General features: G+C 46.1%; 1 protein-coding gene across 1 annotated transcript in view; it reads right to left on the reverse strand.

The window, feature by feature from the left end:
* csmd2 (CUB and Sushi multiple domains 2) overlaps positions 1-25,409 on the reverse strand; it is a 275,160-nt gene that overhangs the window by 9,538 nt on the left and 240,213 nt on the right. Inside the window, exons 47-61 of the mRNA XM_036555086.1 lie at positions 21,731-21,919; positions 19,934-20,080; positions 17,809-17,997; positions 16,865-17,050; positions 15,970-16,164; positions 15,494-15,667; positions 14,919-15,092; positions 14,270-14,443; positions 10,535-10,723; positions 9,668-9,841; positions 7,814-7,996; positions 5,849-6,025; positions 3,400-3,579; positions 2,070-2,243; positions 660-833 (exon numbers count right to left, since the gene is read on the reverse strand). Coding sequence (XP_036410979.1) covers positions 660-833; positions 2,070-2,243; positions 3,400-3,579; positions 5,849-6,025; positions 7,814-7,996; positions 9,668-9,841; positions 10,535-10,723; positions 14,270-14,443; positions 14,919-15,092; positions 15,494-15,667; positions 15,970-16,164; positions 16,865-17,050; positions 17,809-17,997; positions 19,934-20,080; positions 21,731-21,919 — 2,679 coding nt within the window. The remainder of the gene's footprint in view (positions 1-659; positions 834-2,069; positions 2,244-3,399; positions 3,580-5,848; positions 6,026-7,813; positions 7,997-9,667; positions 9,842-10,534; positions 10,724-14,269; positions 14,444-14,918; positions 15,093-15,493; positions 15,668-15,969; positions 16,165-16,864; positions 17,051-17,808; positions 17,998-19,933; positions 20,081-21,730; positions 21,920-25,409) is intronic.

Here is a 25,409-nt window from a genome sequence, read left to right on the forward strand (position 1 = left end):
CTTGGATTCATAGAGAAACCCTGCCAGAAACTAATTTAATCTAGAGCCTTAGCCCTGCTCTGTTTCCCTTGATTAGAAGCACTTTGGAAGGACGTACAAGCGGAAGTACATTATAACATGTTATAACTGCATATACACTTGTCGTTAACCAGTTATTAACACATGCACATAAAAACTACACAATGAGGCACTCTCACATAGACCCATGGTTTAGATACACCTTCTTAATTGTGTTTTAGTAGCTGAACATTGCTGTCTAATATGTTCCTACTCATGTAAGCCTTTAAGTCCTTAAACTTAGAGTGGAGTCAGCATAAGCTTTAATTTAAGAGAAGAAATCCTAACAGCAGAAAATTATGGAGAAAATGGAGAGGGAAAAAAATAAAAATAAAAATTACAACAGTAGCAAATCCCAAAATATTGAATGAAATCCAAGGCAAAAGAAAAGCACAGACACTAACACCAGAGGTATGTGTATTTTGTTCAGTACAGCACAGTGGCAGTTAATCAGCACACTGGCTAGGACACAAATCCCTACATTTTGGCTTTTGGAAAAGGATAGATAATTAGCTGTAAGCACAGAGGGTGTAATTAGATGAGCACGCCAAGCACGGTTTGGCCTCAGTGTCTGAGAGAAACATCGGAGGTCCCTCCCTCACCTATACAGGAGGGCTGGGTCCCGCTCCAGGTTCCGTCGGACTGGCAGTACCGCCGGGCCGAGCCCACCAGAACCAGCGGCGGAAAGCAGGAGAACGCCACCGAAGAAAGGTATGTGAACCCACGGTCCTCTCTGCGACCCTCCGCGGGTATGCCCGGGTCTCCACAGAACACCGCTACAGAGAGACAGAGAGATTCACATTCCCTTCAGTGTGAGGCCTTGCTGAGATCCTTGCTAAGTCGGACTTCTGAGCACCTCTGAGCAGAATATTACCTAGAATCTGATTCAGACCAAAACTGTTCAAATAAAACTAAACCAAATTTTACATCAAATAATAATTACAGGACTATATATTTACTTTGGGAAACAAATGACTATTATTTGTTTATTGTAGCCTTAAAGGAAATGGGGTACTGCTCGGCAAGGTACTTAACCCAGAATTGTTTCAGTAAATATTCAGCTGTATAAATGGATAACGTAAAAACTGTAATGTATGGAAGGCACTCTGCATAAGACCATCTGCTGAATGACAATAATGTAATGTAAATGATAAATCAGCAGATCTGAAATCAATTCACTGTCAGGGACACAATTCAGAGACAGATCCTGACCAATGACTGGTCATTGGGCTGCACGGGTACACACGGTGCCTCTATGAAACAAATCGTGTGATCACTGAGAGACAGGAGAGGTTAAGCTTTCTTTGCAAAAAAAAAGAGAATGTTACGCCAAAAGTTTGAGACACTGAAATATGAGCAGGCTCACAAGGTGAAGGACATACAGTGCCATTAGTGGCAGAAGTTTGCCAGCACCATCACGTTGCCGTAGTTTTTTGGAGCCTGAAAGCTGCCAGAGGTTAGCGGAATGGTTAATCATTTGTTGTTTTCTGACACGTCTCCTCTGGCAAAACTGTTCTGTGTGATGCCAATAAAGGACAGTTTAATTCAAAACTGAAGTCAGACAGAGAGCGAGAGTGAGAGTGAGAGAGCAAGAGAGAGAAAAAAAGAGAGAGAGTGAGGGAGACTGAGAGAAAGAAAAAGAATAAGAGAGGCACTTTAGGACAAGCAAGAACTGAAATGAGGACAAGCAAACCGACAGATAGCAGTGAACCAAGAAAGAGGTGAGATGCTACACGCTCGCTGGAAGCTGAGATGCACAGACCTGAAACCCAAGCACAGACGAACAGAGGTGCATGTGCTCACTTTGTAATAATGGGGAGGGCAGAGAAGCATGTGATGAAAAGAATATAACAAAAGGGTAATAAGAGATACTACATCTAGTAGATCTATAACTATACCACATCTACAGAACACATACAAATCTAGTCATGTAAAACAGGTCAGTGACAGGATGTGGACAGCAGGGGGCGGTGTTGAGCATGAGGGTGTGCGGGTGCTCGTGGGATGCTTACGGAAGCACTGGGGCCTCTCCCCGCTCCAGTTCCCGTTCCCCTGGCAGGTGAGCACAGCCGGCAGGGACAGCTGGTACCCCTCGATGCAGGCGTAGCTCACGCTGGCGCCCCACTGGAAGTCCGTGCCCACCACCCGGCCGTTCGGGATGCCGGGCGGGGTGCCGCACACGATGGCTGCAAGGTTGTCACAGAAACACAGATCTGGGATCAGCGGTGGGCGCTGGCGTCTCACACGGCGGTGTCAAGACCGGCCAGCGTGGGTTTAAACTGCGGTAAATGTCAGGCTTGCTGAACTGACCCCCTGCCAGCTCTCAACAACATACAATCACACCTCACCTAATGGCCGCATCACACCCAGCAGTGCTGTAAGGGGGCAGGTTCACTGCCTATATACAGAGTCAATACATGTTATTACTTTGGTTTACATTAATCCCATTGATCTCTCAGATGAAAATTATCATGCCCCCCACATGTAATGATCTATTAATTGATCTCCAGCATTAATTAGACAATTACATTAATCTGCCCTTCAAGACTGCATCATGCTAGAAATAGTTACGGTGTGTGTTCATATTCATTTAAATTATCGCTGAGTCAATCAATCGGACCACTTCTCTGATAACTTATGTGCTCTGAGAACTGGAAATGCCTTTAGGAGGAGATTGGATTTGCTTCACTTATTGATTGACTTGATTGGCATTCAGCTGAATCCACACTGGCGAGCCGCATGCTTAAAGTAAGGACATCTATGTGCTGAAGCCGACATGCATGAAGGATGCAAAGCATTCAGAGGGCTTTGACAAGCTTCACCTTGTTAGAATCGGCTGAAAAAAGAATGGAAAGCACAATGTGTCACGATTTGAAAACCTGCAATTGATCAAAGGGCTTAGACAGATTGTCCGGGATAAGCTTTGGGAAGCTCTGACAAGCTGGATTGAACTTGGGGCAACAGTGATGGCAAAACTACCGCTAACCTACTTTTTGGACAAGTATGGTGTCTGAATATTTCTATATAGGTTGAATTTGTTTACGAGTTATTTTCATGCTTCGCATCTATTGTTGCCATCAAAGAACACGACATGTAGGAAAGCAACAACGTGCGTGCCTCGTTGTGGCCTCATTGTTGCTGAGAAGCTGAAGCGTGATCCCACTATGCAAAGCCATAATGTTGTTCAGTGATTCATCTCCACACAGCATGACACTGTGCTCATGATTGGTGCAGCTGCTGCTATGCTCAGAGACTGATAACCTGCTGGTCAGATGCACTGCTGGTCAGAAATTTTCCAGTATTGTGTGTGAGGTTCTGACTGTGCCAAAGGGAGAGCAGTACCTTTACACACGGGCTTGGTCCCGTTCCAGGTGCGGTCCTTGGTGCAGATCAGGCTGGAGGCCCGGTCGGCATCCATGGTGAATCCAGGAGAGCACTGGAAGGTCACGGTATGGTTGTAGGTGAAGTCATTTCCCAGCCTTATGCCGTTGGCGGGCACCCCTGGGTCACCACAGTTTATCACTATTAAACATAGGGACACAGAAACATGCTTTGAGGGGGGGAGGTCATGGGTGTGACCCATGCGAGGTTCAAACCGTGGTTACATTGTATGTCCCAGGCTCCATTGACAATGATCAATGGTGACTGACAGCATGGAGGCGGAGCTGTGTGGCAGTGGGCGTGCACTATGAAGGTCAGAGCAGTGACATCACTGTAGTCTTGGCTGCCTGGCAGAGTAATATATGCCAAATATACAGTACTTGAGTCTCTATGACACTTTCTTGGGCAACGTTCTCTGCTAGTGCATTAAAAACTTGACCACTCCCTGACCCTTTTATCATTAAAAAAAAAATAAAAAAAGAGAAAGAAGAAAACTGCATAACTAGGGCAGCGAAATGCAGGGCAAAAACACAAAGTTTTATTACAGCAAATGGAGCCTCGAAATTAATGGACTGTATTACTACAGCTCCTTTTAACATCACCTCTTATACCATCAGCCCACTTTAGCTCACATCCCACCAAAATTTAACAAACTAGAACCAAACCCATTCCCCCAGATTTTACAGTAAATTAGAATTCTACTCATGAGTCAGAGTGTTCCCTCGGTTTTGGGGCGGAGACACCAGAATGACCTAGGACACCTTGTGACCAGGACCACTCATTTCATTTCTGCATCCATCGTGCTGAGAGAGTGAGGCCGCTCAGTCCGGCTGGGGTCACGCAACTCCTTGTCTCGGCGAAACACCGTCACGTCGGCCAATTGCCACAGCGGCTGCACACTAAAGCCCACAGCCATGCAGCAGCTCCACACAATGGGATAGAGGTAGAGGGACCGTGATTCTAATATCCTGCGTTACAATGCCTCTGAGGGATTCATTTGGCTGATACCTTTTTTTAATCTATGTAGAGCATAAACTGGAGCGATACAGAGAGGCAATTTGTGATTTGAGCCTATTCAGAGAGCAGGACAATGGCAGCCCCTTGGAAAATAAAGACTGATCAGAACTGTATAATCATCAAATATTCAGCCAAGAGTTATTTTACAAAGGTGGATTAAAAAAAAAAAGTGAGAATAAATTGAAGTTATCTGGTTTGAGTTAGCGGAATTCTCGATAACGAGGGAATTTTCTGTTAAACAAAGGCAATTTTATGATTATCGCATTATATATTTTTTTTTTCCAGAGGGGCCGATCGGCAGAATTTCTTTGCAATTACATACATTTACGTGCTTCGGAATACCTGTGGTAATTTTTTTTTTTGTCTTTCACAGGAAAGAGGTTTCTCAAGAAAAATTTGCCCTCACTAGAAGAAGTTACCTCATGACTACACAACTTCAAAACTTGTAAGGAGTTTACCACTGTCTGTTTATGTACCTGTATGTAACATTTTTGAATATACAAGTGTGTGCTTTACTAACTGAAAACTATGAGAAGCTTAATAACGCTAATGAAAACATAACAAACCATGTAACGTTAACACACGCGCTGCATAGCATAAAACATAAGTTACGTGCGAAAGGGTTAAAATCATACCCCAGATATTATCCCTCATCTGCACTGTCTGGTGAAGGGGTTATTGGCTTTATTGTTATATCTGCTGTCTAAATTGGGATGAACCGAATGATAGCCTTATTTATTATGATTATGCAACTAGACCTTTTATTGATGAGGTATGAGTCAGCCGCTATTAGCCTGAATAGAGAATGAAGGTCTCACTTCACAAACCCAGAGTCTTTCTATGGGCAAAGCCTGGATTACATGAGCTAACCTGCTGCGAAGCCACTTTGACAAGGTGGGATAAGTTGCCATGGAGATTAACCGGGCTTGTTATTAGTCTGCTTCATGAAACCGAAAAAAGCCTTGACTCTGGGTTGAGCCCCGAAGTTAGCTGTCTTACGGCTTAATCCACCCTCGTGAAATGCGACCCAGAGGTCAATGATGGCGAAGCGTGATGAGATGTAGAGTCATGGGACTGTGGGCGGGGCGCGAGAGTGCCAATCCCAGTTGGGACACCAAATCATCAGGTGAAAAATGTATCTTGTTAAATTTAATGGTAAGACACTAAGGCAATTTTCCATAAATATGTGCCACAAATATGTACTAAGGTGGGCAGCCTTGTTTAGAGACTTAAATATCTTACATGTATCCCTTCATAGTGATGGAAAGAAATTCATGTTTTATACCGCACTCTTGGGAACAACCACAACTCTTCACCTGAAACGTGAACAGGCAATTGACTGGTTGCATGTACTGATGCCTGAGCATGATGCCATGCGGCGGGGAGGGGATACCTGTGCACTCGGGCATGGTTCCAGTCCAGGTGCCGTTGACCGTGCAGTGCCGGGTGAGAAGCCCGGTGGAGTAGTAGCCCTCGCGGCAGGCGTAGGTGATGGAGCGAGAGAACACCACGCCGTCGTGAAAAAGAACCTGGGCATTCCGAGGAGTTCCGGGATTCCCGCAGGACACCACTGAGGGAGAGAGAGATAGAGAGAGAGAGAGAGAGAGAGAGAGAGGAGAGAGAGAGAGAAGGAGAGAGAGAGAGAGAAAGAAAGAGAGAGTGACAGAGAGAGAGAGAGAGAGAGAGAGAGGGAGAAGGAGAGAGAGAGAGAGAGAGACTAGGATCAGGAATCAATCCTCGAAAGAGCACCCTTCTCACCTGCGAAACCTCCGCCCCGGTTGACAATGTCAGTGGAAAATCGAGAATGCGTTTGGCAGAGAAAAGAGACAGAGCGAGAAACAAAAGGTCACAGGAAGAGAAAAAGCGGCCGCCTTTGGCAGGACAGTGACAGGCAGTGCGCTGAAGGGGAACTGAATTATTCATGGGGGCTGCGCTCAGCCTCTTGCCTCTCATTCCGCCTTTAATTCGGCGACATATTTATTACCGCTTCCTGACTGCCTCTCACACCGCCGCGGCGCTCCCCGTAACGACCAGCTGCGGCCGCGGCGGCAACCGTGCCAGTGCCGTGCAGGTGGTCGCTCCCGGGACTGCGGTGAGAAATGGCAAAAATCACCACCAATGAAGAGGGCCAGAAAAAAAGGTTGAGACACTTGGCGTGAAATTGTGGCGGGAGAAAAAAAAAACTGATTGAAATGTCAAAAAAAAAAAAGAGCAAGGCAAATGAAGTGGTATTTCCCATGTGGAAATACTGGCAGAAAAAGTGCCTCTTCAATCTCACACGCATGCTTGCGCATTCTGTGCTGTGACCTCACAATGGCAGGTTAATTTATGCACAAATGTGACCTTTGACATAATACAGAGGCTGTGGGCTCTCGCGCTTTGTCACCTTGTGTGGGTCATGTGGAGAGTCGCGCGGGTTTATAAACAATCCAAACAGCTGAAGTAATCAGGGCCACCTCCCAGCTCTCACAGACATTTTTTTCTGCCATGCACTTAGAATGCAAATTTATGGACGGTGGGATCGATTTGTTCTTTGTTCCCAAATCCCCTTTGAACTGCAAGTATTGTGAAGGTGCATGGTGTCCTAGTGCACAGCAATAGGGGCCATATTCTGATCGATATAAACTACAGAGGTTTATGGAAATGCGTGTAGTCTATAGGTTTTGAAGATCAGACACAATCCTTAAAGTATTTCAAACTTAGTTTTGTTTTTTCTTCTTTTTTTCCTTACATATTTTTTCTTCCCTGATGACTGGTCGTTGTCTATTAAAGACAACACAAAAGAAAGCAAAAAGCAGGTCTGCTTCTCCACAGCAGTAATTAACCTAGAAAGCAGCGGTCCTCTGACACATCTTTCTCGCAGATGTCAGCTTAGCTCTCCTGGCTGCTTGCACCTGCACATGAGAGGAATGGCAATGTCAGAGCTGAGAGTAGCCGTCAGGGCTCAGGGCTGCCTTCCTGCGAGGACAAAACCCTGCAGAGTGTCACAGTTGTTAGGAGGAGGGAAAAAAAAAAGAAAAACAGCAGAAAACAGATGTACACCCCAGGTGATTCTGCAGCAACAAAACGAAAGAAAACAAGAAGCTGCGAAACAAACAAAGATTTTAAAGTATGAACCAGAGCAGGAGCGGGGGAATGACAGGGAGAGAGAGGACTGCGGGCGGGCTGAGGAACTCTGGGAAATTCAGCCACTAGCCTGGGGGAAGGAAAAAATATGGGTTACCATCTCAGTCTGACACTTGAGGAGTACATTTATCATGTGTGTGAGTATGTGTGTGTGTGTGCTGTGTGTGATGGGTGTATAATTGTGCACCCAGCCTCCTTACTACCACATCCCAACACTTTGATCCAATCTTACCATGGCATTCCGGCTGAATCCCCACCCACGTCCCGTTGGCCAGGCAGGTCCTCTCTGAAGACCCCTTCAGCACATATCCCGGCTCACAGCTGAAACGCACCACGCTGCCCACCGAAAACTCCTCCCCGAGCCTGATCCCATGAACTGGCACTCCAGGGTCCCCACATACACCCAGAGACTCTCCTGCAATGACATCGATAGGCACTCTCACTACACACAGTCTCAGACTCACACACACACACACACACACACGCATGTGTATGCACACCTATTCTCTTGCGGCAAGCCCAATTGGCCAAATAGCAAGCAGAATGAGAGCATTTCTGTTGTATGCAGATATCCTTTAGTTCTGTGACAGCTTGTGTCTGCTGGTAGGTACACTCCTAATTCTGCAGGTTTGTGAACACACCTCCATTCTCTGCCCTCACTCGTCTTTTTCCATCACTCTTCCAAGCCCCTCAGTGCTTTTAAAATCTCCCCAATGAAACATTTAAGCCTGCTGTATTTTCCTGCATTTCTTGTCTTTCACAGGGTCAGGCAATACTTTAATGGTGTTAACTGGTTTTACAGGAAAAAAACAGAGTCATAAAAAGAGGTCTTTTACACGCTTCTCTCCACTGCCGCATAAGAGAGAACCAAAAGCCCTAAAAATATGAATGTCGTGAATTGTGACATTAAAGTGTCGGGTGGGTTTTACAGCTGGGCTGTGTGCCCCCCCCCCCCCCCCCCTCCCCTCCCCCCCCCGAATGAAAGCCACGGATACAGAGACGTCTTAACGGCGGACACTGAACCTCATAACCCGCGGAGTGTGTGGGAGTGCATTTAACAGGAAACGATATGAGAAGATTAAAGGCAGTTGATGGAGGACACGGCGTTCGCCCTTGAGGCACCCGACTGGGTTTTTCTGACTCACTGCACTCCGGTATGATTATCAATCTCCTTTACGCTAAAGAGGCAGTGCGTTGGATTAGCAGCTACACTGTGCAAATCAATTACGGGGCGGCGGTTAGGAGCAGATACAGCTCGAATCTTAGCGGGGGTGAATCTGAGGCTTTCTCAGGCCAAAACCTCAATAATCCAGCACACATTGATACAGCATCAGGTTTGCAGGGATCCAGGAGGAGTGTGTAGCATAGTGGTACGGTTGCAGCAACCAAAAGGTTGCTGGTTCAATTCCCCACTGGGGCACTGCCGCTGTACCCTTGGGCAAGGTGCTTAAGCCAGAACTGCCTCAGTAAATATCCAGCTGTATAAGTGCATAACATGTAAAAAATTGTATCTGGATAGGGCATCTGCTAAAGGAAAACAATGTATGTAATGTAATGGTTGCTTCTTCTGTCATAAAGGCTAAAAAACAGGGCTATCAGTTTCTAATCCCGCATTTTTTTCTCCCAAAATCACTAAATAATTAAGTACTTATTACTTAATTAACCCAATCATTGCTGCGTTCAGCTTTTTCTCACATTCCTGCTAATAATAAATCACAACCCAGGAACCTGCGATAAGAGCAATGTGGGACACAACTGCCACACCATCAATCAAGGTACTTAAATAGAACCCCCACCTTGCTCTATGAGGTCACAACATCCAGAGAAAGTAGGTGGTTAGCTGTACACTGCTGTTTCACTCGGTGTGAGCTTAGCACATCAAGCATAACTGTTTTCCCAGGGGGTTTATGCTCCCATGCCTGTTGGCTTTTCCCTGAGGGGATGTAATTGTGCTAACTGAAGTACCCTACTGAGTATCTATTTCAGTGAGGCTCCACAGGTGGCCTTTAACCTATACTCCTGAGATAAAAGGAAGCCATGTGCTACTCGTGCCGTTAAAGGGGTGTTTTCAGAAACACGGCCGTACCGGAGCAGTGCGGCAGGGACCCGCTCCAGTGGCCGTCCAGCTGACACATGCGGGTGGTGTTGCCGATAACGGACCGCTGTCCGATGCAGCTGAACCGGATCACCGAGCCCACCGTGCGCCGATCCCCCGAAATCTGGGCGTAGGGGGGCATGCTGGGACGGTCGCACAGCACCACTGCCAGGGAGGAGCGGAGAGAGGGAGAGAGAGAGGGAGACGGAGAGATGGAGAGAGAGAGAGAGAGAGAGAGACGGAGAGAGGGAGAAAGAGAGAGAGACGGAGAGAGAGAGAGAGAGAGAGAAAGACAGAGAGAGGGAGATAGGAGGAAGAGAGAGAGAGGGAGAGAGAGAGAGAAAGAGAGGGAGAGAGGAGAGAGTGAGAGACAATGGGAGGAGAGGAGAGAGGGAGAGAGAGAGACGGAGAGAGGGAGAGAGAGACAGAGAGACAGGGAGAGAGAGCAGATGTGAACATCTGAAACACACTGAGTGGGTCTGTGCGACATTCTCTTCTCAATGTTCAGCAAAACATCCAAAAGTGAACAAGTCTGCTTATTTTAAAGAATAGCATTCTAAAATCTGTTGCAATGCGACAACTGTATTTTTTTTTTTTTTACATAATTACATGATTCTCTCACAGCAAGGGACAAAACAAGCATGAGTCACTCACTAGAATAAAAAGGCAAAAGGAAAAACAAATAAAATGAGTGTTTTTTAGTGAATTCGCAGCAAAAATAGGCAACAGAGGAATAATGATCTGGAAATAAAGCATAAACTGGCGGTGAAGGAGACATCACTAGAAGGTGGAGCCTGGAGACTGAGGTGCATGCATGTGTGTGTGCATGTGTGTATGTGAGTACGTGGGGGGACTCACAGAGGCACTTGGGCAGGGAGCGATCCCACGTTCCATCCCCTTGGCAGGCCAGCGTGCCAGTGCCCAGCAGGTAGTACCCGGGGTTGCAACTGTAGGACACGGTGGTCTGGAAGCTGAAGCGGTGGGGCCCGCTGGGCAGGACCTGCCGGACGCTGTTCTCCACGTGCCCGGGGTCGGTGCAGTTCACGACTACAGGAACGGAGAACGGGAGAGAGAGAAGAGGTCCTCATTACCGCCACCACAACTGAGCCTGAGCGCAAGCCAAGGTCATTACCACGCCCAGGAAGCGTGCACGTATCGAGAGAGCGCAGTTTAAAGTGGTGGCTCCTTACTGCATATAAATATTAAAAACAAATTAAATATAATTAAAATAATAATAATAATAATTAAATATTATTAACAAAATAATTAAAAACTGCTATCAAGTTAAAAAGGTTACATTTCCCTATGTGTACATGTTCCATGTTGTATAGTTTCTTTTCTGCCCACTGCAATGCTGCAGAGGGCCTTTCCAGGTGTATCGAAAAGCCCCACTTACTCATTCCCCACATCTGTCATGTAGATACCTTTCCCAGGTGAAAGCCATCAAAAACCTTCTACAGTGTGTCAGTTATGAAATAAAAAGATAAAAGTAACAGCGAGGTGAAAAAAAAAAAACTGAACAAAACTTACTACTTTCATGTCACTGAAAGGCATACGGTCTATGCTGTCAGGTGATTGGCTGGATGTCTTTGAGACCGATGAGATGTGATGTACTTTGAGATCGATGTGATGTGCTCTTTTAAAAACTGTAGTCTATGTTTGGGTTTCTGCTCAAATATATGGGAAATACTTCACACAGCCCAGTTTTCTTTATAGTTTGGTAGAAGTATTTTAATGCAAAGTAGGATGACCATTTCTTCACCTAGGGTGTTTAATTTACCTTCTAAAAGATCTTACTTTTTTCCAATAGCTTCCTATAAACTCTGAAGTTGCAGCTAAACTTTAAGCAATGAAAGCTATGAAGTATTCCTCGCTGCCAGCTCTTGAAAATGACTCAAAAACCAAATTAGCAATCTATACAACACCAAGAAAAAAAAAATAATAACATTTCAGACAAACAAAATGATCCCCTCCCCTGGAAGCATTTTAAACAGGAATGCCTCAGATGAACGGCGGCGGCCGTCTCTGGGTAACGTGAGTCATGAGGGAGACGGCGCCCTGTCAGCGGTAAAGCCAGGTGGGGGAGAGAGAGAGAGAGAGAGAGAGAGAGACGGAGGATCGGGGGGCAGAAATTAGCTGTCTGTTTTGCGGCTAATCAATCCTCGCGCGGGCCGCCGGTGCCAGGCAACGCAGAGTATCAGATGGCATCAGCCCCATCTTCCCAATCAATCTGGGATAAAAAGCGGCTGCACCGCGGATCAGAATGCAGCGAGAGGAACAAGCCCCAGAGGCACAGTGCGCATTAAAATTCATGACAGATGTTATCAATAACCCATCCGCAGTATACTTTTCTCAGTGGGGGACTCTGGCTATTTGTATTTTATTGACAAGATGATGGAGATCTGAACAGGAGAGACAGATGGCTCTTCTTGGTCTTTTTTTTTTTTTTTTTTTTGTGGAGGGGACGCTCTTCCTGAGGGTAAGCCGTCGAGTTCGGCAGTTGGGGGCATGACGCTTTGCTTTCGGAGATTCTCCGTTTTCGAATGTGGCTCCCCCTGCATCATGCAGTGCGTGATCCATGCAGAGTGGCGTACTTCTGCAGGCTCAGTAAGTCTGTCCTGTCCAAGTCTGAGCTCACTCAACTGCCACTAATGGCACCAAACACAATAATTATGTGCATTTTGTAGCTGCAGAATAAGCCACAGATTGGCCCTGTGTGCAGCTCACCAGTGCTGCTTCTCTGAGGACTGAGCGATTACAGCACCCTTGGGCAGTGACTTGGGTCTTTTGGCATGGCGGGCTAAGTGCTCTCATGGTAGAGCTGTGCTGTTCGAATGCAGTTAGCTACCACGCTTACTGTTGTGACTGAATTTGCCCAAACAACATACCATAATATACACATTGTATGCTAATGCTTTCAAACGAACCTCGGGTTGCCTTGAACAGAGGCAGCCAAACAGCTAAATCAGCCACAAAACACTTTAAACATTAGCGTTGGCGTCGCTGACCTGTGGCACGATCATTTATAACTGGCGGTGGAATCATAAAATATATACATACGGTCCCGTTCTGCCTGTCAGCCGATTAGCCGGTGCAGTGTGGGCAGACTGGGTGCTTTATTCTGGACACTCCGGGGCGGGAGAGAGGCGATTCATCTCTCCGAGGGGAGGCCGCAGCGTCGGTGGGGGTCTCTGCTGGCCAACAGCCAGGACCAGAGCTCATGGCCGCTCCGCGAAAATCATTGCGCATTTTCACGGGTCCTCACTCCATTTCAAGTTTTTTTTTTTTCTGGTTTCGTTCTTTTTTTTTTCTCCAAACAGCAGCAAGCCCACTTATTTGTGCATTTTGGGATGGCTCTTGGAAACGGAGGCGCTGCACTCTGACACAAATTGTCTCTGATTAGAAAGGATGCGTAGGGGCCCCCCCTCTGAATTATTGATGCGGCCGTGGCTTTCTCTCCGCTTAACGCCCTGTTCTTTCGCATTATTAGCCGTCTCTGCGCTGGGTCTGTGATTTCCTCAAAGAGGCTTTTAATGATCGAGTGCGACTGGCGCAAGACGGCGGATATTATGAGGGGGTACTCCAAGAGGGTAAACAAGCATGGGAAATAAACCTCTTGAATATTGTAATTAAAGGCAAAAAAACAGGAATGAGGAACAGAGTCTGTTTCTGAGTCTCCCGCCTTTGTTTCTGTGCTTCAGTGAGTCCATTTCCCCCCCCCCCCCCCCCCCCCCCCAACACAATTTGTGGAGCGCTGAGACGAATGCTAATATGGGAATACCATACAAAACCAGAAGCAATTTTCCACACAAAAACATCACAGTCCAAACCCCATCTTTCGCTGGTTAGGTTAGTGTCGTAGCCAGAATTTGTGCACTTTAACTGTCACACTTTTTTAGATTGTTTTGGCACCATATTTTTTTTTCTTAACAAAGAAAAAAAAAAAAGAAATGCCGTTTTGAAAGTATGATGGTCTGTCTCTGACCTGGGCTTCCTGTCACTTGGCTGTCAGGCGCCAGACAGGGCCCCTTTTCTCGGCCTGTCACAGGGAGGCGAGCGGAGCTTTGCCACGCTTAAGAAAATCCAAACACGTCAGGACCTTTCAAAGCCACCACACTCATTTAAAAGACCTTTCACTCACAGCCTCGCTCTTCGTTTCTCAGATAAAGCGCGGACTGGGCTTGGGCCACGCAGCTGTGCCATGATTGCAAAGTCCGTTTCTGCTTGATTGAAACGGGGTCTGCGCTCAGCGACGGAGAGAGAGCCGCTCGACGCCGACGCTGCCGAGATGCGCCGTGTTTGAATGTTATCCAACCTCCCAACCTCGGTCCTCGCGGGTTAAAAATGATTAATTAAATAATTTCTTGTCTCTTTGCTTTCCCTTTTCGGTTTTCCTAAAAGACCCCATTACTGCTTATCTTCCCATGCCACAAAGCTCCACGAAATGTTTTCTCCGCTCCATCCTGCTTGGCGGTAGCCGGGGTCATTCGAGGTAAAGGGGAGGAATGGGAATCAAACGCACGTATGCACAAACACACGGTACACGCCACCACTCTAGGCCCTGAAATACCACAATCCCTCTTTTAGACTTACTTTTGCACGTGGGCAGGGTGTTGCTCCACTGGCCGTTAGCCTGGCAGTGGGACTTGACCGCCCCCTGCAGAACGTAGCCTGTGTTGCAGACGAAGCGCACGATGTCGTTGAGGTTGAACTGCGTGCCCTGAGTCACGCCGTTGGTGGGGTTGCCCGGGTGACCGCAGGTGATGGCTGCATGAGACAAAACACAGGTACATCACTAAAAAGACACAACACTAGCGTGACACAAATCTTTCTATTAAGTGTGTGACCTGGAACTGAGTGTATTAGCCTCTTTCATGCGACCCATTCCAGTAGCCCCATGCTTAAATAGCAGCTCACAATTATAGCACTCCATAACAACAAGTCCAATTCACACCTAAAGCACAGCAAATCACTCTGGTCTCTACCGTATTTTACACATTTAAAGTCACACTCTTGTGAAAGTTGTATATTATACACTTGTGTCTTATGGTATTGGCACATTTCCAAATTTCTGCTGCTCCCTAGACTTAAATTTTATTTCACTGACCACCAAATGCTTTCTGACCAAATATTTCAGAGTGAGCAGTTCATGTTTAGTCAATCACTCAAAGTCAGATTTGATAGACAGACTGAGAGGGCTGCCTCTCGGAGTGATGGCGTGGGGGCATGTGGGGATACTCACGCACACACACGGGGGTTCTCCCTGACCAGCGGTGGTCCTGTTCACAGATGCGCACAGACACGCCGATCAGCCGAAAGCCCGGGTTACACTGGTACACCACGCTGCCCCGGTAGTTATAGTTCTCCCCAATGATCTGCCCGTTCACAATGGGATCGGGGGTGCCACAGTGCCCCGCTGTCCAGGAGAGAGTACGCGCACGCACACACACACACACACACACACACACACACACACACACACACACACACACACACACACACATACACACGTGTATGCACAATGTGAGAACCAGTTCAAAGGTACTGTGGGAGATGCATGCATATTCACCTTGTCTTATTTTGGTGGACAGCATCAATGATCAAAGTTACAGAGGTGGGGTGGGAGAGGATGAGAGGTAGAGAGAGAGAAAGAAGAGAGAGAGAGAGACAGAGAGAGAGAGAGAGAGAGAGAGAGAGAGAGAGACAGAGAGAGAGAGAGACAGAGAGAGAGAGCCAGAGAGAGAGAGAGAGAGAGACAGAGAGAGAAAGAGGGAGGTGCCTGCACCACTATGTTTATGTCCAATTCTGCTGACTTACCGAGACACTGGACTTGTGTTCCGCTCCAGAGCCCGTTAGACATGCACTCTCTGACCCGGGAGCCCACCAGCGTGTATCCCGTGTTGCAGGAAAAGATGGCAGTGGCTCCATAAATAGTCAGGGTTCCTATCTTATTCCCATTGGGAGGGGTACCCAGCTCCCCACAGGATATAACTGTGAGAAAGACAGAAATGTATCATTCACAAATTACGTTTCTTTCTCAAAAAACATTCGATTCCCTTGCACTGTTGCAATGGTAGTCTATTTCATCATGACCATTTTATAGTTTATAGTGTTTTAAGTGTATTTTCATCCTGTAAGCTGGACGATTCACACACATCTCCCTGGAACTTACTGGTACAGTGACGTAATGTGATGAATGAATGAATAAATATAACTACACTAAACCCAATTTAGACGTAGCCAGGAACTGTGGGATACACTCATCAGAGGGGGGGCAGATGGGATGTGCTTACTGTTGCAGGCAGGGTGGGGGTCTGGGTAATCCCAAGTGCCGTTGGCCTGGCAACGGATGACCCGCTGACCCCGATAGTAGTATCCCGGGTCACAGATGAGCAGCATCATGGCGTCATACTGGTTGGGGGTTCCGAAGATCAGCCTCCACCTCCCGTGTTCCACCGCTGAGTGCCCGAGATCTGGGCATGTTACCGCTAGGAGGACAACATTACATTATATCACATGACTTTACATCACATTACATTCATTTAGCTGAATTATCAACCGCAACTTTCAGCAGGAAAGAACAGAACTATATTCAACCAAATTCAATGAGCAACTCGAACGAGCAACAGTGTCAGACCAGGCCAGCAACGCTCCCTGACCAGCGAGTGTGAGCATAACACGATTCAAGCCCTACCACAAGTATACTTGCGCTAACCTGACTAGAAAGCCAAATGCATGCACTACCGTACATCACAGTCACTAGATCACAGAATCCGAAACACACTGTGATACTACGTCATACTACTCATACGTCACACGGCACCGCATGGGGTGTCCCACACCTCAATGACAGCGTCTTCAAACGCATTCTCAGAAAAATTCTCCAATTTCTTTGCCTTAAATTGGTGCTGGCTCAGGCCGCTATGACTAACTTTTATCTTACAACTCCTCCTTGAACAAATGTAGTCTCATTAATTCTTTGGGTGAATTATCTCTGAAGCTCTCTGTGAAGCCTTGACATCCATATTCCAACCGGGATGAAAGCATAATTGAGTCAGACAGTCTGGAAGGAACTGACCTATGCTGAGTCAGTAATGTTGTGGTTGCAAAGGATGCTGGCTCTCTCCCATAGTGACTCCTGCCTGCCAATTCACTCCCAGCCAATCAGGGCAGAGATCTCGGACTCACGTGTGCAGCGGGGCGGAGGATCCGTGGGGGTCCACCTCCCGGACTCCTGGCACATGATGGACATGCTCTGGGAGTTGGGCAGCTGGAAGCCAGGATTACACTGGTAGGTGGCCCTGGAACCCAGTGTGTAATCCCGACCCATGACGGTACCGTTCACTGGAGCTGGTGGAATGCCGCAGGACACCACTGAGAAGGAGAGTGATACAGGGCGCATTCAGACCCGATGACACCACCACCAAATGCACTGATCTCACAAACTTCCCCTAATGTGTGATGGTCAGAAATATTGTGAGAATGAAGACACAAAGGCATTGAGAGGTGCTGAGCCTTCATAAGATAATACAGCAGGATGGCTCATGTCCCGGAGGATCATGGGATACCCCTGCCGAGCCTCTCACAGAGGGATCTGATTGTCCCCAGATATTTAAAAAGGTTACCCAGTGTGAAAAAAGTAAAAGAACATGAGCACTCCAGACACAACGCTCTCTGCAAAGCAAAAATAATGCAACATCACGTGATTGAAGTGCAGAAAGAGCTATTCTTTAAGTACATTTTGACTGTTAGCATCTCTCCACTTAGGTGCAACATTAAGACGTTCCCTGAGGTAAAGCTGTTTCCAACCTTCCTGGGAACATCCGTAAATTCGGTAAAAGCACTACAGACACCGAATGTAGCGAAGGAACAGTAAAGTGATAAAAACACAACACAACTGTCTCACGTTAAATGATTATGGAACATTTGACTTAATGCACAGCGCTGCCGGAACACAACATCTCTGAAACGAATGTGCTGCGATCCACCAGGGACGCAAAAACAGAGTGGAAAAAAATAAAATGAAATAAAAAAACAGAGGCTGCTGCAAGGCTAGTTGAGATCTCCCCCCCTCCCCCGCACCCCCCACACACCCCCATCCCAGCCAAACCTTAAAGTGCAAGTGTTCTCACCTTGGCAGAGGGGCACGGGGGCGTTCCACTGGTACAGGCCCTGGGGGGTGCGGGTGCAGGTGGCGCTGCTCTGGCCAATGAGGCGGAAGCCCTGATCGCAGCTGAAGCGCAGGGTGCTGCCCGGCTTGGTGCCCGTCTGGCTGTGGACCGAGCCGTTGGCAGGGGGGCTGGGCGGGCTGCAGTAAGATGCTAGGATAATAAACACATCAAAGTCGGAATTTTCGCAAACGCTGATAAGCCGCATTCAGAAATCAGCGTTTTTTTTTCGGTTCCTCTGTCTCTCACACACCGGCTCAAGTGGGAGGTCTATATTATTGAAATGTTGTTCATTTCAAAAGGAAAAAGGTACACATTAAGGACCGGGCTCAAAAGAGCTTAACTTAGCAGAAAACCAGAAAATTCTGCAACGGCAAGCAGAGAAAAAGACAATGCAGTAGCTATTTTGAAACCCTTGTATTTGTAATAGGAGGCCCAATGTACTTGCTTGTGGTTGTTATACGTTTGGCTACACAAAGAACAAACACAATGCAATTACATGAAGGAATTTTCAGTGCAAGGCACCACCGTTTCCAACACTGGAAGTAAGTCTTGATATCCGTGAGTATTACTGGTCGTAAATGGGTCAGTGTAAATAAGCATATTGTTCAGATTAGATTTAAACAGGAAGCAGCTTGGGAATTGATGACAAGAAGTGAAATTGAGCAGACTGGAGATAAGATGAGAACAGGAAGGGGAAAGAATTGTGCTTCACCCGTTCTGTTTGATCAGGGTGACTGCATTATGTCTCTATAAAAATGCTAATTCGACCCAAATGCCAGATCCAGCTATGACAATTTTCTAGAGTTTAAGTCTTTAGCACCCTAAAGAAAATCAGATAAGGCCACTTACAAAAAAAAAAAAAGTTTTTATATTTATTCTGGTTTCATAAGATGTACGCCTCTCTAAGAAATTATATCACCCAGCCATTATCATGGGAAAAAAAATGTGCTTCCTTTTCAAACCATCAGCACAAATTTGACAAACATTAAATATATTAAAAAAAAAATTAAACAACACACAGCATCTGTCCTGTGTTGAACAGTAAAAACAAAACCCATACAGACAGTGAAACTACAATGACCCAAGGTCCCATTGAACAGGGGGAACACTCTTGTTCTCAATTCACTGGCATCCCCAGAGTTTGGCTAGTTTAAAAATCCCAGAGTTCTGATGGCGGCAGGCGCTGTTCTAATTGGCTTGACCCTCATTACTGGCCAATTAAATCTCACGAGGGGCGGTCTCAGAAGTCAGAAGTTGGCCTCAGTGTATAGGCGGAGCTTTTATGCTGGGTCAGGAAAAGAGCAAGGGCTTCAAACTGTGAAGCCATTAAGTTAAATGAAAACACATCTATCTCTTTCTCTCTCTCTCTCTTTTCCTATCAAATACACACAACATCTTCAGCATCAATTCATCTTGACGACTCAGAAAAAACAACAAAAGAGGTATTCTTAATTAAACAAGGTTAAAATGTGTGTGGTGCCTGCGTCTCCTATTGAATGTAGGACAACGCACAGTGCCGTGAAAGGCAAGGAAATAAACTGGGTTTTATTGTCTTCATGCATCTGGGTAAGGGAGGAAGAGGAAACGGGGCAAGCGGCCTGGATGGTAGAGCGGGAGTCTCTCAGCATTCAGGGGTGGAGAGGCAACTTGGGGAGATAAAAGATAGATTGATAAAGAAAACAGTACAAAGCTTTGAATCTGTCTCGCCATCTGTTTCTCCCCACCAAGGTATTCCTTACAGAAGGGGGGGGGGGGGGCGTGCTGATGAGGGGTACCTGGGCACCGCTACCGCTAACCCAATCTGTCATTTTCGCCATGATAAAAAACAGGTAAAAAAAAATTAACAGCTGACCAGGGGAAACAGGGACACCAGTTGGGGGATTAGTCATTCCAAAAGACCATCGTCGATAAGTGTCATATGGAAAAATTAGGAATGGATTTAAGCGTAATGTATCCTGAGATGAAGATGATGTAATGACTTTGCGAGTTTTCTCATTGTTTGTTGTTTTTTTTTTTCATCCTCGAGGAAGCAATGCAGAAATCTGAGCTAGAATGTTAAGGGATGACATCACAACCAGCCGCCCACCTGAGTAGCGAATCCGGAAGCCCTTGTGGCTGGTTGCGTGGTCAGATGACCAGTGCAGATACACCTTATTGGATGAGCTGGTTATGGTGAGAGGGGCGGAGTAGTTTCCACTCAGAGTTCTGAGCAGAGGGCTTTGTCGGGATGGACCTGAAAGGAAACAGAACAGGAACTCGATCACTCATCTCTGCAATGTTCTGCAAGTGTTCCACTTTAAACACACTTCCACACAGACTGTCAGAATCTGAGCCGTAATGACTCTTTATCCTGACAGGCAACTGCCACTCTAGACTTAACAGGACTGAACTTGGCAACCTGTAGCTGCAGTTTACCCCAGTTGATATCTCGCCTGCAATAACAACAACCACAACAAAATCTAACTTGATGTGTCATCAATCATTGACTTTTGTGCTGATGGCAAGATTTGAGCACACAACCAGGTCCAAACCTCAACTCAAACACAACAGGTTATACCCCACAGAGACACAGCCCTTACATGGACATTGTGCTGGAGGGGGAGTATGGGGGAGAAGGCATTTTTTTTGGAAGACAAAAAGTGTCAAAAACCACGCTTAGCTTAGCACAGCAGCACAAGAGGAACGCAAGTCTGTTCTGTGGCATATTGGATGATAAAAAGGGGTAATCAGGAACACTTGTGAGCGCCGGTGTGGGAGCGCGCGGGGGGGTATGTCTCAAACTGAGCCCAAATTGCATGGAGGAGTACACATGAGCAGAGGTAGTTTATCAAAGAGAGAAGCAGATTGTGAGTTCTGAGGGTACGGCGCCTGTTCTTCCCAGCTCTGCCTCAGCCTTACCTCTCAGAATGTGCTTTATGTGTTTCAGCTGCTTCTTTCAGTCTTAACTTGCTGAATTAATCAAACACCGAAAAACACAAAGGCAATAATTGTAATCCCCCCCCCACCTTCGTTCAGCGATCTCGTCTTGAATACAGATGTGCTTCTGGTATGCTAAGCAGGCTAAATATCCGTGGCAAGGCAATGGGGTACAGTGTGACCTTTGGCGCCGCGGATCGCGCCTCCAATCTCATATTAAACGGAAGCTCATTGACCCCCTCCGCTGCAGGTGACCTCACCGTGGCCTTGGGCTGACCCCAAGGAGACAAAGCAATTTGATACTCAGTCTCGCCATGTCCTTAATGTCCCTGTCACTGTGAGTCATGGGGGGGGGGGGGGGGGGGGGGTACGGGAAATCTCTCTTTTCCCTCCACCCATCCCGGCCCTCCGAGGCTACCCCCCGCCGGATTCAGCCTGGCGCGTTTTGGCATTTGTCAGCTCCGCAGCGCAGGAGGGGGGATTTGTGGGAATTAATCCCGCTTTCCGTGACACGGTGCCACCCCGTTGTAGGTTTTTATCGTGGCTGTTATTCCATCTTGTTTATTTATCGATTACCTGGTTTGAAATATTTATATGTGCCGCTCCCCCGAGACCCTGCTATTCCAGCAGGAGGAGTGATCTCACGCAGTGCAGAGCCCCCCAGCTGTGATCAGAGACACACATGCTGGCACAGAGAGACAGGTGCGTGCGCGCGCACACACACACACACACACGCTGGCAGAGACATACAGGTGCATGCGCACACACACACACACACGGGCACACTCACATGAGCCCACACTCACAAATACATACACTCATGCATACACACACGCACTAGCACGCACACACTCATTCAATAACAAACATAAACTGCTCCACAGAGTGCTACGTTTCCTTTGGATCACTGCACAGGGTCAGGCCATCTTCACTCAGAGCTGACACACAGCACACAGGTTTCTCTCACCGTCAAAGACCTCCAGCTCATCAAACTGTCTGCTGGTCTGGAAGTGCTCTATGGTGAGCGTGATGTTGTAGCCCGGCTCCACCTTTATCACCCAGGAGCAGGTCTCGAAGTGTGGGAACCCTCCTCCTGGCGTCTGGCTCAGAATCACCCCTGTCGAGTCCGTCAGCACCTCATTCATGGGGCACGTCACTGGAAGAGAGCAGGGACATTACATTACGTTACTGGCATCTAGCAGACACTCTTATCCATTGGTTACAGTTTTTTTTTTTTTTTACAATTTTATCCATTTATACATTATCCATTTTATATTTTTCCTGAGGCAATTGTGGGTTAAGTACCTTTCCCAAGGGTACAGCAGCAGTGCCCCAGCAGGGAATCGAATCCGTAAACTCTTGGTTAGAAGTCCTGCTCCTTAAGCGCTATGCTACACTGCCACGGACAGTGAGCCTTGTTCCCGGGATGCAAGTGCACACGTGGCAAAGTCAGCCACGGGCTCAAGAACACAAGCCTGCTCTTCAGACAGCACTCATTAAGATGAGGACACTGCTATTGTCAGACAAATCAGAGCGCAAAACATAAATGTGGTCGCACCACCATGATGTTGCGGGTTCAATTCATCAAGCCAAGCATATCACGGGAATGGAGACAGTTATTCTAACCTATGTGCCACTATGCGAGTAATTCGAGCTATATTCTCTGCATGTTCGTGTCCAAAAAGCAAACAAGCAATAAGCAGCAATGATATCACAGAGGGCTATGACTAGTCCACCCCTGGCACTTTCACTCATAACCACAATGATGCAAATGTGCAATATTGCACCAGCCCTGGGGTGTTTAATCTCTGCTAGCGGAGTCCTCAGATCTTCTTTTTTTTTTTTAAATCATTTGTATGCCTCTCTGGAGTTCTGTGACATTCCCAACATTTCTGATTATCCGACTTGGTGCCCTGGTCCTGTCTTGGGCGTTTTCCTCAAGCTTCTGAAGCTCGCCTCCTTCCCAGCAGTGACTGTTGGCGTACAAAACCTAAGTCCAAGCCCAAGCAACAGAAGTAGAATATACAGTCGTACAGTATGTAAGACATTATTTACGCTGTTATACCCTAACCTTTGCCTTGGCTCTCCAATCTGTAAAGGTATTTTTCATATTTAACAAATTTAAGGTATTTAACATTTATGTAACCAGGAAAAGCCAACAAAGTGTCTCAATTACAATAACAATGTTGAGAAGCAAGGATTGTAAGAAATCAAGGGATCCAGTTAATCAGTGGTGGGGGAGAGGGAATAGGTGGCTAGATGTAGAGGGCCGATTTAGGAATTAGACCAGTACCAGTACCGGAGCAGAACATGATTCAGGAAGTCACTTTAACCGTGAGCAAAACTACAACCCGGCATTTCAATAGGGAAGCTCTTATTCCACCATACATGGATACAAACACTTTATACATATGTTCTTGAAGACACAGAATCTGATCCAACTTGATGTCACCTTGGTCTCCTCAGACTGACACCAAGACAAATCGATACTTGAACAAAGTGAAGGCTGCCGAGCTGAGAAGGCAATTACAAGAGTTCCTGTAGTGTGTCCGCAGTCTATTCTGCTGTTTTTTTTTCTTTTCCCTGAATTCCTCGTTCATCCAGCTAATGTGAACTTCGCCACCGCAGCCTTCCACCCGCACGGCTCTTCCCACCCCTGCCATCTTGAAGATTTGCAGAAAAAACATCCTTCCACTTAAGCAGTAAGTGGAGGAGAACGACTAGACACAAAATAACTTTCCAATGGTGTTTTGCTATTGATAGAACTTTTTAATTATATATCTGGTAGTGAATGCTATGCATGTGTTTGTCAGTAAGCTTTACCTTTACTGTTTACTTTTTTAAACAACTTATATTGGTTTCGTTGATTTGCGAACAACCTATGCATAATGGGATAGCACATAAACACAAACATGAATAAACATTAATGTGGAACAGGATGATGACAGCCCAAGGACAGACTCCCCTTTGCACAGTGATGAAATCTTCAGCATGGACAGGACACCCTGTTACTATTCCACACTTAAACCACATTCCAAAATGCATTAAATTTACTGGAACATGTGCAATTCGACACATGGTCATCGGGTAGGATTATTAACTGCAGGTGCTGTCCATGGTTTTACTGATCGCTATTTCATCTTCGTTTTTATGACCGGATATTAGCGTCTGACAGGCTTTTTAATTATTTAGCTAAAAGCCCCCAATTCGGAAATGGCCTTAATATATCACTTCCATATCCGCAGATAAACCGTATCAGCAGTATTGTAAACTTTATGTGGCCTGACATTCCCTTGTGGGCTACACTGGACTCTGCAATGTAACACACAGTCTTTCCCTCGCTGACGTCTGACTGTAGTCCTTAATCTATGTGGGTCCAACCAAACACTTTCCCAGGGTTTTTTTTTTTCAGAGGAAGCAATGCAGACACAGGATCAGCTTGTTTCTGCTTTAACATTTATCGTTTTGTGTGAGATACATATAACAAGTTGACATTTGAGTTATTAATTAACACATTAATGTGAAAATCCAATCTACTTAATCTGCTCAAATGTAACTTCTTTGGCCTTTCTCAGTGACCACTGTGAAACAACATGCACTCCACTTGTAAGAATCACGTCCGTTATAAGCCTTTTTACCATCCATAGGTGTAGGCGTAAAAAATGATTTTAACCACAGACTAGTGATTTGTTCAAATTGATTGAGTAGGCCGTTATGCTTAAAGTCAAGTGGGCCGCAGGGCCTAAGTGAGAGGAAGAGAGAAAACCAGGCCCTGTATTTCACACCTCAACTTGAATGCCTGCTCATTTCAGTGTCAAATGAGAAAGGAAAAAAAATGACATGAAAACATACATCATAATTGTTTAACAAAATCATTATTGTTTTAGACTTACCGAGCGGGTTCATGACAGACTTAACAGCAACATGACTACGGCAAAAGCAGTAATCTAGGACGAATAACTATAATTGCCATTATTTTGACCTTTACCCTGGACTATGGCCACAGACCTGTCGGTATGCCCCAGAAACAGAGCATTCTTTTTAGCTACCATAAAGATGCCAGCAAGGCTGAACAATAAATGAATGAACACAAAACATTCAGATTTTATCAGGAACAGAACATAACAGAACAGCGCCAAAACATCTGAACTCAGAGAAGCTCTGTGCCCCAGCACAGAGAAGACAGAGAGAAATTTCCAGCCAGAGCTGGGGAAAAAAAAACACTTGACAGCTACTCCGAAAAGCACAAATGCATTGTGCTTTTATTACCCTTGAACTCTTACCTCAAAAAGAAAAATTACAACAGAACAGATAAAATGGATACTTGTTTGGAGCGATATATTTCCCTTGTAAAAATAGTAACAATAAAAAGTCCTTCAAGAAATCCTTGAATCATTGAACAAAGGTATTTGAATGTACAGCACTTTATACATGCTTTTGTAGAATGAAATGAACACAGTGATATGTCATGCTGATTATTTTTACATGCAGTGGAAATCAGTGATGGTCTGTAGTCTACAATGCTGTAGCACAGTCAAGGTCTATCTTATTTCTTATTTTAATAATGATAATCATTTTTGGGCTAATTATTTTTTTGGCAAGTGCTTCCATGAAACATGACAATGTATAGGCTGTCATGAATTGGT

The sequence above is a fragment of the Megalops cyprinoides genome, chromosome 21 (assembly GCF_013368585.1).
Source record: "Megalops cyprinoides isolate fMegCyp1 chromosome 21, fMegCyp1.pri, whole genome shotgun sequence".
NCBI lineage: Eukaryota > Metazoa > Chordata > Actinopteri > Elopiformes > Megalopidae > Megalops > Megalops cyprinoides.